The sequence below is a fragment of the Calidris pugnax genome, unplaced genomic scaffold (genome assembly GCF_001431845.1).
Source record: "Calidris pugnax isolate Ruff unplaced genomic scaffold, ASM143184v1 scaffold37, whole genome shotgun sequence".
Lineage (NCBI taxonomy): Eukaryota > Metazoa > Chordata > Aves > Charadriiformes > Scolopacidae > Calidris > Calidris pugnax.
Window position 1 is genome coordinate 488,104 of NW_015090816.1, and position 18,467 is coordinate 506,570.

The 18,467-nt window shown below is 50.8% G+C and overlaps 1 protein-coding gene across 1 annotated transcript; it reads right to left on the reverse strand.

The window, feature by feature from the left end:
* Positions 1–5,462: 5,462 nt before the first annotated feature.
* Positions 5,463–18,467, reverse strand: DZIP1L (DAZ interacting zinc finger protein 1-like). Its single transcript, XM_014939695.1, is given in 15 exon segments — positions 5,463–5,609; positions 6,442–6,581; positions 8,840–8,976; positions 9,742–9,946; positions 10,335–10,527; positions 11,654–11,782; positions 12,137–12,150; positions 12,254–12,298; positions 13,096–13,126; positions 14,909–15,046; positions 15,275–15,436; positions 16,026–16,161; positions 17,047–17,129; positions 18,002–18,314; positions 18,316–18,467. Coding segments are annotated over 15 exon segments (2,025 nt in total).

An 18,467-nucleotide genomic window follows, 5' to 3' on the forward strand; every position in this document is an offset into this window, starting at 1 on the left:
TAAAAGAGAAAAAAGTCTTCAAGGCCAAAGTCACTGTTTTCACTTGTTCTCTCCTTGTCAAGAACAGCAGCTACCATCGTTCCTGCTCAGCTGAACTCACCCCATCACCCCAACTTTGGGTTCTGCAGCTTCTTGGGAGCAGCATGAACAAGTTTGTGTGGCTGAGGGAAAAAAAATGAAAGATGAGGCTTTTTTTTTTTTTCTTCCCCCTTTATAAGACACAGTTATATCAGGAAAATAGATGAATAATCATCAGGGGAACCCCAACTCTCTGATGTATTTAAACCAGGGGTCCTGCTGGGAACCTGAGCTTGCTGGGGAGCACAGTCCGAGCAAGTGTGTGGGTCTGTTGGGTTTTGAGACCACTTTGAGTCCAGCATCTGCCCAACTTTCCAGGTAGCAATTAAACACTTCTAAATACTTCACTGTTCTTAGGAGGGCAGAAAAATTGCAGGTATGCTCTTACTCCTGCCAGCCTCCCCTGGAAAGGGGCTGAAAAAGCACGGGAATGTTTAATTTAGATAGGAAATGTGTAAGTGGTGGTTAGGTAAAGGTACACAGGGTGATGAAAAACACAGGAAAAACACCCACAGAAAATTGAAATGCAAGTTTCTGACTGCATTAGGACAAAAACAGGCGTGCACATCAAATCGCGAGGAAGCGCCTTTGAAAGCTACATTTTTATTTTTATGCAACACAAATACTCTGACAAACCCACCGAGCCAGCTATCGCTCGGTTTCACTTTGATGTGTGCAAGCGTGTAGATGACAAGATTGCGGGCAGGAGAGCAGCAGAGAGCTGAGACAGAGCTGTATCCGGGAATTCCTGCCCTCCCCATATTTCTAATCTTCCAACATCGGATTTCATTTCCTTACCTCGGCCAACAACTTGCGGTATGAAAAATTTTAACACAGGAAACCTTACTGAAAAAAAAAGAAAAAAGAAATAATCAAATTCCGAAGCAGAGAATCATTTATTTATGAGCCTGTTTTCTGTGTAAAAACAGCTGATATTATGGCTGCTTCCCCTCTTTTTCTGGCCATCACAGACCTTATCTCGTGGTGGGCACCTCCATGATCAGTGAGCATCATGTGTCGGGGGAATGATGGAGTGGGGAGGACCAGCATCTGCAGCCATGGAGCTGCGGTTCCTGCTGCTGAAACCACTTGGTGGTTTCCTTGCCTTGGGACACCCACCCAAATATCCCCTTTTCAAGCTGAACTCATCTTTCTCCTAAAAGCTCTGCAGCTGAAACCACCTGCTTGGGTGTTTAGTGAGAACAAAGTGCCCGTTGCCAGGCTTTCCTCTGGATCCCCCCAGGCTAAAAAAATAATACATGAGGATACCCTGATTATTTCTTGGACTTTGAGGAAGAAGCAAGACTCAAAAGCCCTCACAGAGTGACCCAATGATGCCTTGGGGGCAACTTGTTGTGTTCCAGTGTTGATATCTCCCAATGCCCACACGCAGAGGACACAAACCTTTGTGCCACGTCCACAGCCCACAGTCCCAGCTGCACAGGGAGAGGGGACACCCAGCCCATATGCTGCCTGAGGAGAGCCCTGGGGACAGCAAACATAGCCTCTGCATCCCACCCTGGGTCCCCAGCACTTTACCCTAAAGGTGTGACTTTAGGCTCTGAAACTCATGCAGGTGGTCACCCCGCAGGCAGGGTAAGGTGGCTTTCAGAGCAGAGCCCTCATCATCCTGCCTGGCTGCCCCTTGGGAGGAGCAGTTAAATATTTGCTGGGCTGAACTGGGCTTGCTGGTTTGACCAACTGCATAGCACCAAGGAGGTTAGTGCCTCTGGAAGGCTCTGGCTGAGGAAAGACTGGGAATAATGGGAGCCCAGGTACTGCAGATCTCTTGGCCCCGTGGATAGATCGAATGGTTCCTCCTGCGGTTGTTACTGGTGAGGGATGGAAGACCCCACGCCAATTATTTTGTCTTTATTGACAATAAACTGGTGGGCAAAGGATGCATTGGGTAGAACTCGCAGAGCCAAGGGAGATGAGTCAGGGAAAGCGTGATTGGAGACGTGTGTGTGCGTGTGTGCACTCAGAAATCATTTTGTTTCCATAAATTTGATCGTCCTCTGAAAAAATGCATATCCTGTTTCAGAGGAGATAATTAAATATAGGCTTGTCTAATAAAGCAAACGCTGAAAAGGCTGTGTGTATTATCTGCCAGCAGAGCTCTATGTAGGTTCTTTCTGAGCTTCTGCAACACTTATAAGTATATGAGAGCACGGCAGATTTGCATGGACTTTGACCAAGGGAAGCAAAGACCCATATCTGAAGCTACAAATTGGACTATGAGATAAGAACTCTCCTGAAATCTATATGCAATTAAAAGCCCAATCTTCCTTCCTATAGTGACAAGGTTATTGCTTTTATATAGCTGAACAGAGATGAATGAGTCTACGGATTAATAGCACTAAGATTTATGACACTGTGCTTGCCCCAAATATTATGGGAGAATAGCTCTCTGGGTGAGATATTCCAGCTGAATAAATTTGACAGGATTTTTCTTTTCCTTTATTTTTTTTCAGCTTGGTATTATTTGGGAGAGCTGCGTTGCATTCAGAGATTGTTAGTGCTGGGGTTTGATTATCTACTAATTGTCCCACACATACTCATGCTTTATCAAAGTATTACCCATCAATGGAGCCCCAGGAAGACAAAGGCCATTGAGAAAAACAAAGATTTTAAAGAACATGAGACTCCAATGGCATTAAACTCCTGGCGAGGGTCTGACCACCGGTTTCAGTGTGGCTGTGCCCCCGGGAAGGGGGGGGTCATGCTTCTGCCCCATGGGGTACCCTAAATGGTACCGCTCTGTCACACTTCCTCCATGCTGGAAGGTGGCTGTGCAGGCATCAGCTGGAATAGTGTTCTTAAAATTAACCTCAGGTTTCTCTTTGGACCCTCAATTTACCATGGCGGAGCAAAAGAAGTCCCTTTTTCAGAGGGAAACCCTGGTTGGCATGGCTTCTCCCTCATCAAATCACCCAATTCTCTCTATGCTGCTGCCTCTGAACGTGTTTTACTGTTCCCAGAGACTCCAGAGAGGACGAAGCCAAAGGAGACACCTCTGGTGGGTAGAAGATCTGAGGTTTCAGCAATTGTTAAAGACCATGGAAAACTCTCCATGCTGTGCTGAACTGAGGACAAAGTTGGAAAATTGGAGGGAGGAAAATAAAAACCAGGTACTGGCAATGTGGCCCAGTTGGTGTCGTCAAGAAAAGGACAGTGGTCTAAAGAGGGGCTACACAAGCAGTTGCTTGGTCTGAGGATGGAGACCTTAAAACAATGGTGGGTGGAAATTGAGTAAAATTTTCTTTTCTCAACAAAATACATTGATGGAGTTGATATGGTTGGAGCCGCTTCTCCCCCTCCTCTTCATCACCTGGGATAACCCAAGGTGAATCTTCATGGTTCCTCCGTGCCCACCACGCATCCTCTGCCACGCGGTTCACAGCACGCAGAGAACAACTCCCCACGGAACATTCTGGCTCAAGATGTCCTGTCTGAAATAAAAAATGTTTTGTCTGTATCTGTATTTATTTATTTGTTAGAGTATGAGCGCCACCTTTCTCTTAGCACAAGGCTATCAGCTATTTTTGGAGTTCCCCAAACTTAGGGGAAGTTTGGTCCCACCTTTCTGGACTTGGTGGTGAGTGTGTGAAGTTCACTGCGATGGCTCAGGAGCCCCTCAGGCGTGAAAACTGCTGGTAAAACTAATATAAGAGTGGTTCCTGCAGTTGTCAGCAGGTCGATACGTGCAGGAGCAGAAGAGCAGCTGGACCTGGGGCTGGCAGGGTTTGGTCAGCCACCGGCAGAACGGGTGCGATGGAGGTTCTTAGCGCTGGGCAGGGTGCCCACCTTGGCACCCAGCTTGCCACGTAGTCAAGGCGAAACAGGCTGCTCTTTTCTGCCCCTTTTCCTACCTGTTTGCTCTTTGGGGCAGAAGTTTGTTTCCCCATTGGTTTCGGACTGTGCCAGCACCGGAGCCTGCTGCACGGCAGGCAGCCAGGGCAGGGGTGCAGGAGCTGGGACAGGTTTCCTATCACCCCTCCCCAAGGAGAAAATCCTTGCTGCTACCTCCTCCTGTAATTTCTGACAGATGTAAGGCTTATTTCTTTTTTCCTGGTTACCAACACCAGTTCTCCAAAAGGGGTGACGACGTCCCTCCTTCGTTTCATTTATTAAAAGCAGTGTTTGTCATGATCGACGACACTCGCCGAGAAGCCCCTAAATTAAGCATGAGGTAACACATCTGAATAACACAAGCCAGGTAAAGTGCTTAAACTTGAATGGTTAAAATGGAAAAAATCCTTGTTGAGGTGTGCAGCTACAGAGCCACGCCGCGTAGGTGGGTGTAAGCCCCCAGGTGAATGTGCACGTACCAGAGGACATGGGGATTTAAAAAATATGGAGGGTTTTCCACATGTTTGGGGAGAGTTTTCTGGAAGGCACTTTTGCTCTTCGGTGAGCTGAAATGAACTGAGCCTGCTCTGCTCAACCCTGGCTGGGCTTCCCGCTCCCAGGCATTAAAATCCACAGGCAAATGTTAAAATAGGGAATGGCAGAAGTTCCCACCCGTGGTGCAGTGGGTTGGGAAAGAGAAGAGAAACTGAGAAGTGCCAGTTTTTCCTGTTGTGTTTTCCAAAATTTAATAAATTTAGGGGATCAAGATCATAAATGCGCTGCTACAAGTGTACATAACCCAGAGGGAATTAGGAAAATTAATTTAATTTACACAGATGAGTGTTATCAAAGGAGTCAGGCTTATGTGGTCACATTTACAGAAAAAAAAAAAAAAAAAAATCATCCTTTGGGTTGGAGTTTCCACTGATTCAAGAAGGAAAGGAGGAAGGAGACAGCCCCTGGGGCTTGTTACTCTGGTCGAGCACATTCGGTCCAGGTTCATCCCACAAAGCAGAAAACAAGATCTTTTCCATCACCCGCAGAAGTGGCAAAAAGAGATGCAGTGAGAAGGAAAGCTGCTTTCTCCCCTCCCTGACTGTTTTAAGGACTGCTTAAAGAATAAAAAAGCCACACACACAAGTGTGGGGCTGTGTCTGACGTGGAGAGTTGGCCCCAGCCCATGGGGATGGGAAGTCCAGGGAGGTCTGTGGGGGCCCTGAAAGCTCATGGCACCATCAGATGCCATGTCACAGCTCCTGTGGGAGGAACAGGAGAAGGAGCTTTTCCCTGAAGGGAAAGCAGAAACCTTTCCTTTTCAAACGGCACAGCATTTATCCTCCTTGATCCCATCCACAGCAGCTGGCCAGGGAGGACCCAACCCCCCCCTGAGCTATCTGGGAGAGCCCCAGTATTAGGTTCTTCCCCAAAAGAGAGGTGGCTGGAGCCCAGGAGCAGCCCTGGGAGGGCTGCAGAGCGGCTGCTGCCCGTTTCTGGTCTTGTGGCACCATCCAGTGGTTGCTGGCAGAGGACTGTCACTTCCCTGCCACCACCCTGCATCCCCTTGCAGAGGGGTTCCCCAGGGCCCTGGTGGTCCCCCAAACATCAGCAGCCCTCAGCTCTGGTGGCCTGGCCAGGTCCTCCAAGGAGGAGGTCTCCAGGTCACTGCTGTCACCTGCAAACTGGGGAGGAATGGAGAGAGGGTGAAGGGGAGCAGCAGGGCCAGACCCACACCCCATATTTGCACCCTGGGCCCCCCCTTGCTCCCTATCAACAGGGATTTAGTCTCCATCAGATTGATGTAAAAATGAGAGCAAAGAGGGCCAAACATGGTTGCACCACGCAGGAGACCCTTTCTCTGTTTCCGTGGCTTGCAAGTGTTCCCATAAACCTCATACTTCACTTTTTTTTTTTTAATTACTTTTTAAACTTTGCCAGATGAAGACCTAGAATTTCTTTGTCATTGCAATAAGAAAAAAAAATAAAAAGCCAAAAAAAATCCTCCCAGTATTTGTGCTAGGCCTTCCTTGGGTAAAATCTTTTTAGACATTTTTTTTTTTTAAAAAAGCAATTTGATTCTGACACCGCAACCACTTTAATTACATCAGCTCTCCCCCATAAATTGAGGTTATGTTTAAGTCCTGTTTTAATAATTTAATAATTTCACCATTGCATCACTCCAATTATCTCTGGATTTGTTCCAGGGACCTTTTCTCAATTTGATTCTCCGACACTTACTGTTTTGCTCCCAATTGCATGAATACTGATTTTTTCCCCCCCGCAAAGAGGGTGAACAGACAAACATTAGGGGAAGGACAGATGTCTGTAACTGGATGAAGGGGCCGAGGGCCACGTCTCTGCTGCTGTAAGTTTGAACCCCCTGCACACAGACTATGCCCCATGGCACTGCTGATGGGTAGATGCTCAGAAGAGGGTGTGATGTGCCTTTTTTTAAAAAAAAAAATAATTAAAATTGTGTCAGAAAGCATCCCTGTGGCCATTTGCACAAGGTACCTGGAATTTCTTGGTGGGCTGGCTGTTTTTTGGCAATGCTGAGCTCAGGGCTGGGAGGCTTTTCACCCTGCCATGTGGTCTCCGTGCCACTGCTTCCAGGTGTCTCTCCAAGAGCTTCACCGTGGTGGAGGTGGCTGTCCCTGTGCAGGGCAGAACGAGTTAAACAGGGAGCCCCAGAGCAAGGTGATGGGTGAGAAAGGAGGGGACCACCAGTGGAATTTCTTGGTGGGCTGGCTGTTTTTTGGCAATGCTGAGCTCAGGGCTGGGAGGCTTTTCACCCTGCCATGTGGTCTCCGTGCCACTGCTTCCAGGTGTCTCTCCAAGAGCTTCACCGTGGTGGAGGTGGCTGTCCCTGTGCAGGGCAGAACGAGTTAAACAGGGAGCCCCAGAGCAAGGTGATGGGTGAGAAAGGAGGGGACCACCAGCCCAAGTTGTTTTCTAAATAGCTTAGACTCCCCAGCACTAAGCATCCCCAAGGAGCTGTTTCAGGAAGGAGATGTTTTATGCAGAGAATAAATCACAGAATCTTCTAGGTTGGAAGGGACCTCAAAGATCATGTTGTCCAACCGTCAGCCAAACTTTGACAAAAATAGACACCCGCACAACAAACAAAAAACACCATCACTAAACTGTATCTCCCAGCACTCTCTGAAATCACAGGGGTTCCTCTACCTTCAGAAGTGGAGAACCTCCATACACACACACACACACACAGAGCCTGGGCTTGTGGTGTGTCACACAGCACCAACAGCTCCTTTTTGGCCTGGAACACACCAGATGCCACGTGCAAGGAGTGCCTGCTGCTCTCTGAAGGTAATGGACAGGTGAGAGGTGCCTCCCACTATCCCCCAACTCTCCCAAGGGATCATCCCCACCCCCCTGATACATGGTTCCCATCAGGTTTTACAGCACATAGCCAACAGTTAAAACAAGCTTTCCTCCTTGTGTTGGACAGCCCGGAGTTCCCTGCATCCATTACTGGGCATGTTTAGTTTGGAGAAGAGGAGGCTGAGGGGAGACCTCATTGCCCTCTACAACTCCCTGAAAGGAGAATGTAGAGAGGCGGGGGTTGGCCTCTTCTCCCAAGGGAATAATGACAGGACCAGAGGAAATGGTCTGAAGTTGGGGCAGGGGAGGTTTAGATTAGATATTAGGAAGAACTACTTTACTGAAAGAGTGGTCAGGCCCTGGAACAGCCTGCCCAGGGAGGTGGTGGAGTCACCATCCCTGGAGGTATTTAAGAAACGTATAGACATGGCTCCCTGAAATCACAGGGGTTTCTCTACCTTCACAAGTGGAGAACCTCCATACACACACACACACACACACAGCCTGGGCTTGTGGTGTGTCACACAGCACCAACAGCTCCTTTTTGGCCTGGAACACACCAGATGCCACGTGCAAGGAGTGCCTGCTGCTCTCTGAAGGTAATGGACAGGTGAGAGGTGCCTCCCACTATCCCCCAACTCTCCCAAGGGATGAGGAGTCATCCCCACCCCCCTGATACGTGGTTCCCATCAGATTTTACAGCACATAGCCAACAGTTAAAACAAGCTTTCCTCCTTGTGTTGGACAGCCCGGAGTTCCCTGCATCCATTACTGGGCATGTTTAGTTTGGAGAAGAGGAGGCTGAGGGGAGACCTCATTGCCCTCTACAGCTCCCTGAAAGGAGGGTGTAGAGAGGCGGGGGTTGGCCTCTTCTCCCAAGGGAATAATGACAGGACCAGAGGAAATGGTCTGAAGTTGGGGCAGGGGAGGTTTAGATTAGATATTAGGAAGAACTACTTTACTGAAAGAGTGGTCAGGCCCTGGAACAGCCTGCCCAGGGAGGTGGTGGAGTCACCATCCCTGGAGGTATTTAAGAAACGTATAGACATGGCTCTTCAGGGCATGCTCTAGTGCCCAATATTATAGGTTTGTGGTGGGGTGTAGTGTGTGGGGTTGTGGGTGTGGGGTTTAGTTGGTGGGTGGTGGTTTTGGGTTTGTTGTTTTTGTGGTGGTTGTGGTGGTTTGGTTTTTTTTTGGTTTTTTGTTGTTTTTGTTTGTTTTTTTTTTTTTTTGTGGTTGGACTCGATGATCTCGGAGGTCCCTTCCAACCACTAAGATTCTGTGATTCTGTGATCCTCTAGACAATCTGCTTTCCTTCTGCGCAAAGGATTTTTGGGAAAGCCACAGGATTTATGGGAAAATACCCTGGCAGGGTCGGGCACATGAATTGCTGATGGATGAAGCCACCAGTGTCCCATTGCCTGGCTGGGTATGGGGGATGGTGGGGTAAGATTTGTCCGCTTCAGCCCCGGGAAGAAGGTGACACAGTGGCACTGATGGTGGTAACTAGGGCTGTCCCCACCACCTCGCTGACCCGCAGGGGTTGCTACAAGAAGAGGGAGAAGAGTACCTGAACCAGCAATTTCCTCCAGCCAGTCCTGGTCTGACCCCTCAGAGTCAGTCTCATCCCCCTGCGCCGCTGCAGAGAAAGGGCTGAGCTTCACCGGGGACAGGGTGGGCTTCTTCCCCCCTAGCACCACTTCTGGGCTGGTGCAGAGAGAGGTGGGTCAGGCCTGGGGGTGCTCTGGTGTCCCCCTTCCCCTCTTCTGAAGCAGGTGCAGGAAGCCCTGGGCTGTGATCCAGCCCTGAGCAGGGCAGCCTATGGAGAAGCCCTGCGCTCCCCTTGGACATGGACAGATCCATCACACCCACCAGCTGCAAAAGCATCTCCAGCAAGTACCCACACCCAGACCTTCCCCCACTATTGCTTTGCTTGGGTTTAAAACCTCCACCTGGTTTTCTCTTACTCCTGGGACAAACAAGTAACTCCTTTTCCTCACCTGGCCTTGGTCATAGATGAGCTCCTCTTCCTCTCTGCTGCCATCTCATACCCTCTCCATGTTATTCCTTCTCTGCACAGTTTCTCTAAGCTTTTGGTTTATATCTTTACTCTTTTTGCCCTAAAACCCCAAGGGAACTCCTTCATCCCCTTGTGGAGGTTCTGGGAGGGGAAGAAGGAGCTGAAGACCAGTGGGAAATGCCCTGTGTTTGTCTCCAGCACCTCATGGTGGGTACAAACCCTCAAGTCTGACTTTGCCAACTGTTTCAGTCAGCCCATATGGTCAAGGGACATCCCAGGATATTCCTTGTCTAAATAAATGTCTCTGGGGTGCCACAATCACCCACTGCTTGGCAGTTTCCAGAGGTGCTGGTATTTGGGCAGAACCCAGAATACTTGGGGGGTGGCTGATGGCTGAGGGTCTTGGGCACTGCCCACCTGCCTGGAGACTGAAAGGAGGTGATGGGACTCACCTCCGCCGTGGGGCAATTCCTCGACGGGGGCTACTGGCTTTGGACATCTGCAGGGTGCCCCAGGGAGTCCTCGGGGGGCTGTGGGTGGAGCGGGGTCTGCTCCGAGGAGAAGGCTGGGGTACCACCGAGGCTTCAGGCTCTAATGCAGCTGGTATTGCCATGGGCTGTGACCCACGAAGGGACCTGGGGGTCTTCAGGCTTTGAGCTGGAAGGCAGTATTGAGAGCAAGGAGAATCACCATCCACCTCCTGGTTGTCCTGTGGGCCACACCTGGGGGAGCCACATGGCCCACCCAACATGGGGTTATGTAGAAAAAGGGGTGAAAAGGGGGTTTGCAAGCACTGAAAAACCTGTATTTCACTCTGTTGGGGCTTTTGGGGACATCTAATGTTTTTTCCTGAATGCATCAGGGCAACCCTTATGAAGGCAATATGCAGAGAGCAATTGCAGAGACTTGCATCACTCTAAATGCCCTTTCCTGCCCTTTGCCTGTCTTCTTGTGTCACTGGGAAGGGAACAGCATCCCATGGCCATTGATGGTTGGCCACAGGTCCCCACGGTCGGTATGTAGAGAGGACAGGAGGCCACTTCACCTGGGATGATGGAGCGCTGTCGAGGTAAAGCACTGCTGGGCTTCTTGCATCGCCTGACTTTCCTCATGACTTCTCGGACCAACTCATCCCTCAGGTGGAGGAGACCAGGAAATTTCTCAGCCTTCTGTTGCTGCTGAAGCCTGACCAGAGCCTGGAGGCTTTTGTAGGTCCGAGTGGAGATCCCCTTCGCAACCTAAAGCAGAGGACAGCTGAGGGACCTGATGTCCTCCCACAGCACAGGGTGGTGAAACAAGCCCTTAGCAGCACTGCTCATATCTCAGGAGCCTCCTGTAAGCTCCAAGCCCTCTCCAAACCCGAAGGAAGCTCTTACCAGCCCTGATACCCATAATTTCCCCAGCAAAACCTGTCCCATGCAAACAGCCCACGTTTGCAAAGCCCTCATCTGCTTTGGTAAATTGCTGCTGAAGACTAAATCTCAGGCAATTGGGGCAATTTCTGGACAATTTCTAAGCTACAGGGTAAGTGCAGCATTTTGTCTTGGGGGGCGGTATTTACAGCTCAAGGAGGTTTTGTGACCATGTATGTCATGGGCTTGTAGAGATATAAAACAGTGAGAAATGAAGGGTAGAGGGAGGTATACGCCTGTGGGTCTGCCTTTGGGCCACCTCTTGCTGCTTTTGACACCACCTCAGTGTTCCCGGATAACATGCTGGGGAAAGGGAGGACATGCCAGGGCTCCAGCCTGGGTGAAACGAACCCAGGCTGAAAAGCACCTCCAGGAAACAATCACACAAGAAGTCATTTGGTCACAGCTTTCTCTTTGTGCCTTCAGGACCCAAAACAGAATCACTGCCTTGCTCAGAAACACGGGTCCCCAGCATCCGTGCCCGCTGCCTGCCTGCTCACCGAGAGGTGCTAGGTGGTGGTGTTGCATCGCCAGGAGCTCGAGAAGACTTCTCGGAGGCACTATTTAATATGCTCGGCAGGAAAAGGACTTGGAAGCTGAAAGTCCCCTTGAAATCCCCGTGACAGGGGCTGCTGTGCCCTCAAACACCTTCCTTCCCGCGAAGAGAGGGAGCCCTGGGTAATTTAGCATTTGAAAGGCTGCTTGTGAGACAGATTTGCTGGAGAGATACTAATAACCAGCCTCAGAGACGGGAGCATGGTCATCTATTCCCTGTGTGATTCTGCCTCCACCTTCCCATTTGCCCCTCAGGGTGTGATTGCTCCAGATGGGGGTTATTTTTTTTTACTGCCTGTTAGTGTTTCAGCTGTTCTACCCCCTCCTCAAATCTTTCAGTTCCTTCACTGACTCAGGGCTGACGTTGCAAATGCTGGCTCTGAAAGGGCAGACTTACCTTCTTGACCCCCATGCTCTCCAGCTTTTCCTCCAGCACTTCCTCCAGGATGGGCCGAAACTGCTTCAGGAGGTTTGGGTTTCTCCTCAGGGCTTCCAGCAGCCTCTGCTTCCCACCCCGGGCAGCCTTCTCCCAGTCTGGAGTAAAGATGGGTGCTGGTACCAGTACAGAAACACAGGGGCTGTGCCCTGGGAAGGGGGCTGGTGGGACCCTTCTCCTCTTTGGGGACATGGGTCCCACCAGTCCCAGAGCAAGCAACTGGTTGCTCTCAGCAGACCACATCCCTCTAGGAAGGGGGAACTTCCTCTTCCAATTTGATTAATTCCTGGCCACAACTTTTCCAAAATCCCACCCGCAGCCCAGCAGCTGCCTGGGACACCTTCCCCGGGTGAAGCGTTGGCAGCAGGTCATGGCTGCACGTCATAGTCTGCAGAGCCAAGAGGGGACCAGTGACCACATCCCCTCTGCCCTCCAGCCCACCACCTCACCACCTCCAGCTTTGCCCAGGACTCCTCATCCTCACTGCACAACACCCCAAGCCAAACGTCAGCTTCATCCTGGTGCTCTCACAACCGGGATGGTCCCAACTCTGATACCCACCTGATGGCTCTTCAACAGCCAACACTTTGGTCACCTCCTGGGTCACTGCAGGGAAGAAAGGAGGTTGTGAGGGTCAAAGAAGAGGCGAGGCCCCAGCACAGAAGCAAGCGCTGGTCAGCACCTGGTTTTCCTACACAGAAAGCATGGACACACCTGCCCCTTTGGGGATCCAAGCCAGACACCAGCCCTTGGAGAACATCCCCAAGGAAAACCATGGGGCACTCACCCACCAAGGCCATCAGCTGGAGGATGCCAGTAGGCAAAAATAGTCCTCTGCTGCCCCTCAGGGCTGGGGTACCCCTTGGGTATTTTCCAATAGCCATCTCTGGTTCATGGCCTTTTATGTCTTCTGAGAAGAAGGACCTGGCCGAATCTGCAGCTCTCTCACAGGCATTAGGGAACTGAGAAGTTCCTGTTTTCCTTCCCTGGCACTTATAGAAAACCCAGGGTGTAAAGAAGAAACCACATCGTGCCTCAGCTCCTTACTTCTATGCAAATAACCACCAGCATCATTTTGGAGGAGGCGAGGTCATCTATTTACTGCAAGTGCTCGACTGAAATCTCATTCCTTTGGGGTATGGCTGCAGTGAAAACCCACCCAAGAGACAAGTCACTTTTGTGCCAGCCACCAGAGCTGTGGTCTACACCATTGTAGCAGATAGTCAAGGGACTGGAAGGTGTCCACTTCATGGCTTCATGTGAGAGGACACACAGACAGCTCCTTGGAGAGGACTCCACGGCACATAGGGGGAGACAGAGAAGACTTTGTGGTCTGAAGGGCTGTTAGCAATGAAGAACTGATCTAGACCCGAACTGATTAGCTTTAAAAATGCAATCATTACCTTCAGGTTTGCTTGCAGAGAGCAGCTTGATCTGTAAAGAAATAGACAGGGCATCATGCAGAGATCATTTTTTTGTCTATAATTTTGGGTAATTTTACCTCTCCCTGCAAAGTGTTATTACTAAATGCATTCAGAAAGGGAGCAGAAAATAGCAAGAGACTAAAGTGGGCACATACACTACCCCAAGAGCTACTTCCCTCAAGCAGACCATACCTGGAAGGGGTCAGCTTAGGGGCTTTCCTTTCCATAATAGGATCACTGGCACATCAGATGCATCCTGTTATGGCCCACGTGCTTTTTACGGATCTGATAACAGGTGAAAAATGCTCCAAATTGTAATGTGAAGTGTTGCTCTGGTGATCTACACCTGGTGGCCATGGCTTGTGCCGGTGACATTCATGTAACGCTTTGTGTTTAATGCGTGCAAAAAAGCCAAACGTAGCAAAGCATTGCAGAATGGGCTTGAAATTAGACTTAGTCTCAATCCAGTCTTTCAAGGCTGCTTAAACAGCTGCTTAAACCCTCTTGATGAACCTGAGGCCTCTATTTTTTTTTTTTTTTTTTTTTTTTTCCTTTTCTTCTCCTTTTTCATTTCACTTGCCTTCTCCTGAGCCTTCGTGACCTTGGGCTGGCCCCTGAGCCGGCTGCTGAGGGCATCCCTCTGCTGATGGACATGGTCCTGGGATGAGGTAGCATGGACTGTCTTGTTCTCTTTCGTCAACTGAGAGGGACAAAAAAGGAATGAGATGACTTGAACATGGTAAAAATGGGTTTGGAACCACCTCTTCCCTTCACCAGCAAGGGCAGCTCTTTGGATTTTTATTCATTATTGAGATGTCCTCCGAAGGGCAGATCTGGCCTTGCAGAAGATATATGGCCAGCTTCAAAGTCTGCTGGTGGCAACCTCATGTCTCCTCATCAGCTGCAACAGGACACAGCTTTGGTCACTGCATTGCATTTATTCTTTCCCCTCAATAACCTCATAATTATGCTCTGTTGCCTTGGGCTTTGACGTCCAGCCAAGGCTCATTTCAAGTGCATAACCCTGCTCTTTCTGGCTCCCACTCATCGGGCTGATCTGCAGAGGGGGCATCCCTTGTTTTTTTCCGAAGAGACCAAACATCTCTGGGGTTTGAAAATGGAGAAGAACCAATAGGGAAACATCCAAGCCTTTTTTGAGCGAGGTGCCTCGGAGCTGCCAAGGACATCTGGCACCCACCTGGACCTCCTGTGCCCAGTGCTCCCCCCCAGTGCCTGTCTCTGCTCTGCCTTCTGCCAAATTAAACACATAGGAGTTTTCCCTCTTCACAATGTGGGCGGTTCCTGTGGGCATGGGCAGCTGATTGTATTTGTACTCAGAGAAATTCAATTTCCCTTTGGGTCCTGAAGGACAATTGGTACCTTTGCAGTGGTGCCTTTTCCACCACACTCCATGCTCAGAGGTAAAGCCGCCTTCAGATGTTTTTAGATGTTGAGAAGGCAGCTGATGTGTGGGTAAATAAATTTGTTTATTTGGTACTTTAAATGCTTTTCTATGTGGTGAGCACCTTCACTGCTCTAGTGAAGATGGGTTTCCCTGCATCAAGCAGGGCTGACCTGGGACCATGACATGCCCTCTGCATGCACCAGGTCCCATTTCAGGACTTGGACTGTCAGTTCTCTACACCAGCAAGAGCTCATTGATACCTGAGCCTGAGCTTAGACCAGATGTCCACAAAGCAGATGCAGACAGAGGTGCGTGGATGTGGGTCCACCTCCATCCAAACGCATCTCCTGGTATGCATGGTAGGGGTAAGGACATCCCACTGCTCACCTGTACTGCCATCCTCTCCTGCTCTCCCTGCAGCTCTGCTGGTCTTGGGATCTGCCACGGCGCCTCTTCGGTGTCATCATCCCGCAGTGTCCCCAGGTTGGACACCTTCGCCTCTCTGGCCTGAAGCTCCTGCAGTTTCTGGAGTGAGGAGAGGAAGGAGCGGTGTATCCCACAGGAGGATCTGCTTTCCTCCTGGAGAGCTCAACCTTGGCCAGCCACTGCTTCCAACCACAAAAGACACGTGCCCCAGGAGAAAGAAATGAGGCCTCTGGGACTGTGAACCTGTGATGCTCCCTGGACCAGGTGAAGCAGCAGGCTTGGACATCTTCTTACCTGCCTTGAGGAATATGTGGGGGGCTCACATACCTTCTCCATGGCACTGTTCCTGCTGGCCATGTCCTGGAATGCTGTGAGGAAGAGTTGCCTCAGGCCATCTAGCTCTTCGTGCAGCTTCATCCTCTCCTCCTCTTTCCATCTTTCCAAATCTCTCCTGCCCTCCTCTTCTCGCTGGCGAGCTCTCTCCATTTCCTAAGGAGAGTGGAAAAATAAGGGCAGGAAACTTCTTGGCTGCAGATCAGAACCACCAAGGGCTGGTGCTTCAGCCTTGGCACCAGTGGGATGAGCACCAATGCTCTCATTACACCCACCGCTCCTCAGAGCCTGCCTGCACACCACGAGGAGGTCGAGGCAGCACAGCCTCGAGGGGAGGCGTGTTACACAGTCCTTATTTCACAGAATCACAGAATCTTCTAGGTTGGAAGGGACCTTAAAGATCATCTTGTCCAACCGTCAACCCAACTTTGACAAAAATAGACACCCGCACAACAAACAAAAAGCAACACCATCACTAAACCAGACCTCCCAGCACTACATCAACCCATCTTTTGAACACCTCCAGGGATGGGGCCTCAACCACCTCCCTGGGCAACCCATTCCAAATGTCACATTTCCATGTGACATTTCCCATGGGAATTTTCGGGGATGATTTTTTCCAAAGAAATAAACACAAGCCCCACTATAAAATATTTTTTCACCCCTGCTTTAAAGAGGTTCTGTGTCTCATCACTTCTCCTCCCCTCATGTTTTGCAAATGGGCAGCCGTGCCCCCATCCCGTACCTGCTCCCTGAGCATCTTCCCCGCTTCCCTCTCCACTTCCAGCTGCTGCTGTGTCTCCTGCAGCTTCGCCTTCAGCTCCTCCACCTCATCCTCCATTTGCTCCACCTGCTTCCTCTTCTGCCCCTCTGCAAAGCCCAGGAAAACAGGGGTGCCATGAGCCGGGGTGTGACCTGACATCTCCGGCTGGGGTTTTGCTTTGGCTGGGGTAGAGAATCCTGCTAAAGCACTGAGAAAAACCTGCTGTAGGGTTCCAGGGTGGAGAAGCAGGTAGTTGAGCTGCAGGAAAAACCACGGCAAATGTGGCCATGTGGCCTCTGATTATTTTTTATTTTACTTTTTATAAATCTGGTGAGATTAGTGGCTCATAGAGCAGAGTGCCTTTGCACTGGTCTTGCTCTCCCAAGCAGCCAAAGCGCCCTGCTGGGGCATTTCAGGCTGCACCAGGGAAGGTGCCTGTGGAGCAAAGCTCAGCCTGTTGCATTGCATCAGCCCTGGGCTGGGCTTTTACCCTGCCAGCAAACAGCAAAAGCCACTTTTTTTTTAATGGCCAGGTTCAAGTGCTGGCTGCAGCTGAAGCTGTAAGGAGGCTCCATGGCTCTCACACAGCACATTGCACCTGCAGCTTTACAAGCAGTTTGCAAAGGAGCATCCATTCCTTGCCAAAAAAAGGGGCATGGGGGAGGTGAACCCCTCTCCTTGACTTAGCAAAACCCTGTCACAAACTCCCCAGTGCAGCTCCATCCCCATGGAATCCCTGGGTGGAGAGGATCCTTAGGGAAACCGAGGTGCAGGGATGAGCTTTAAATGCTCACGCAGACTCATATTTGGCCACGTGTCCTACCTGGGTTTGAGGGAAAGACAGCAAGCAGAAAGCATTCAGTAAACATGCACAGAAGCAGCATGAAGTTACAAGAAGTTGTCTTTAGCCTCCTACTGTCGCTCTCTGGTTTCCATCATCCCCATCCAATAGGGCAGAACCCGGTCTGGAAAGCAAAGGGTGACATTGTCCCAGTGCTCACCTGCCTTGGTGGCCTCCATGTGCCGGCGCTGCACGTGGGCTTGCAGGAAGGAGTCGTTCATGAAGGCTTTGTTGCAGAGGTGGCACTGGAAAAGAGGGGAGAGAAGTCAGCAGAGGGACTGGGATCTGCAGAAAAGGGTGGTCTCCACATCTGGCAGAGGAAGCTTTGCCACCTTAAAGCAAGAGGTGAGACCTGAAGAGACGCGGCTGTCATGATGGAGGCATGTAGATGGAGGGTATTAGGAGTTTCTTCTGTCTGAAGCCAAATGAAAACCCCTTTAGGGGTCAGGAGAAGGCAGAAGCCAGGATGGTGCAGGGATACTGCTTAGGGAAAAAAAACCAACCCAACAAAGCAGTGCAATAAGGTGGCCAAAGCAGCAGGTCATGGTTATAAGAGGGTCTTGCTCTGGTCTTGGTTATAACCAGGTCTTGGTTATAACAGGGTCCTGCTCTGGAGGAAGGGAGAGCTGCACTTGTGGGGATGTAGAACCTAAATCACCTGGTTTGGGTGGCTTTTAATCTCCAGGAACGAGTGAGCTGGTTGACTTAGAAATGGAGAAGCAGCAGACAAAGAGGCACAGCCAGCAGTTCCCCCTGAAAGGCTGGGAAAAGCCTGGAGTGGGGGGAACAAGATTACTACCAAATCCAGGAGCATCCAGACATCTTTCACTGGTCTGGAGCATGTTTAAAGTCTCCCTGGACTACAAGGAATCCCCCAGGATACGGGGATTTTGTGAGATCTCTCCAGCCAACGCTCTACAGAAACCCCCTCTCCCACACTCCGTGGGGCTGTGACGACCTGTAGTCAGCACACACAAAAAAAAAAGGGAGCACAGACTTTGGAGTCTCCATGAAGGTGATGAGCCAGCACCTTTTCCTGGGAACAAGGTCTACAAAGGCAAGGATGCAGCAACGAGCATCCTACACTGGGATGCCCTGACCCTTTTCTACCACACACCTTGCAGTAGGCGCTGGGGCCGGCTTGCAGGAGGATCTGCTGCGTGGCGAGCAGCTTCTTCCACCTCCTGCTCTCCTCCTTCTCCGCCCGGAGCTGGGCCTCCTGCTCCGCTGCCTGCTGCTGGGTGCAAGCCAGCTTGGCGTGGGCATCTTCTAGGCGTTGGGCGTGCAGGGCCAGGCTGGTCCCCAGGTGCTCCTGGCAATGCAGCAGGTACTCCATGCTCAGCTGGGCCATCCTGAGGACCTTCAGCAGGACGGGGTCAGCCGGCTGACCACAGTGGGGGCACCGCTCCCCATCCAGGTTGCAGAAGATGATGGTCCTGGAGGGCTGCCAGGTCTACCTCCCGGGCCACCCGCTCCACGTCGACGGCGCTGAAGCGACGCCAGTCCACGGGGAGCCGGCGGGGCTGGAAGCGGAAAGGAGGGATGTCCACGGGGATGGTGAGTCCTGGGGATGCCCCCGGCAT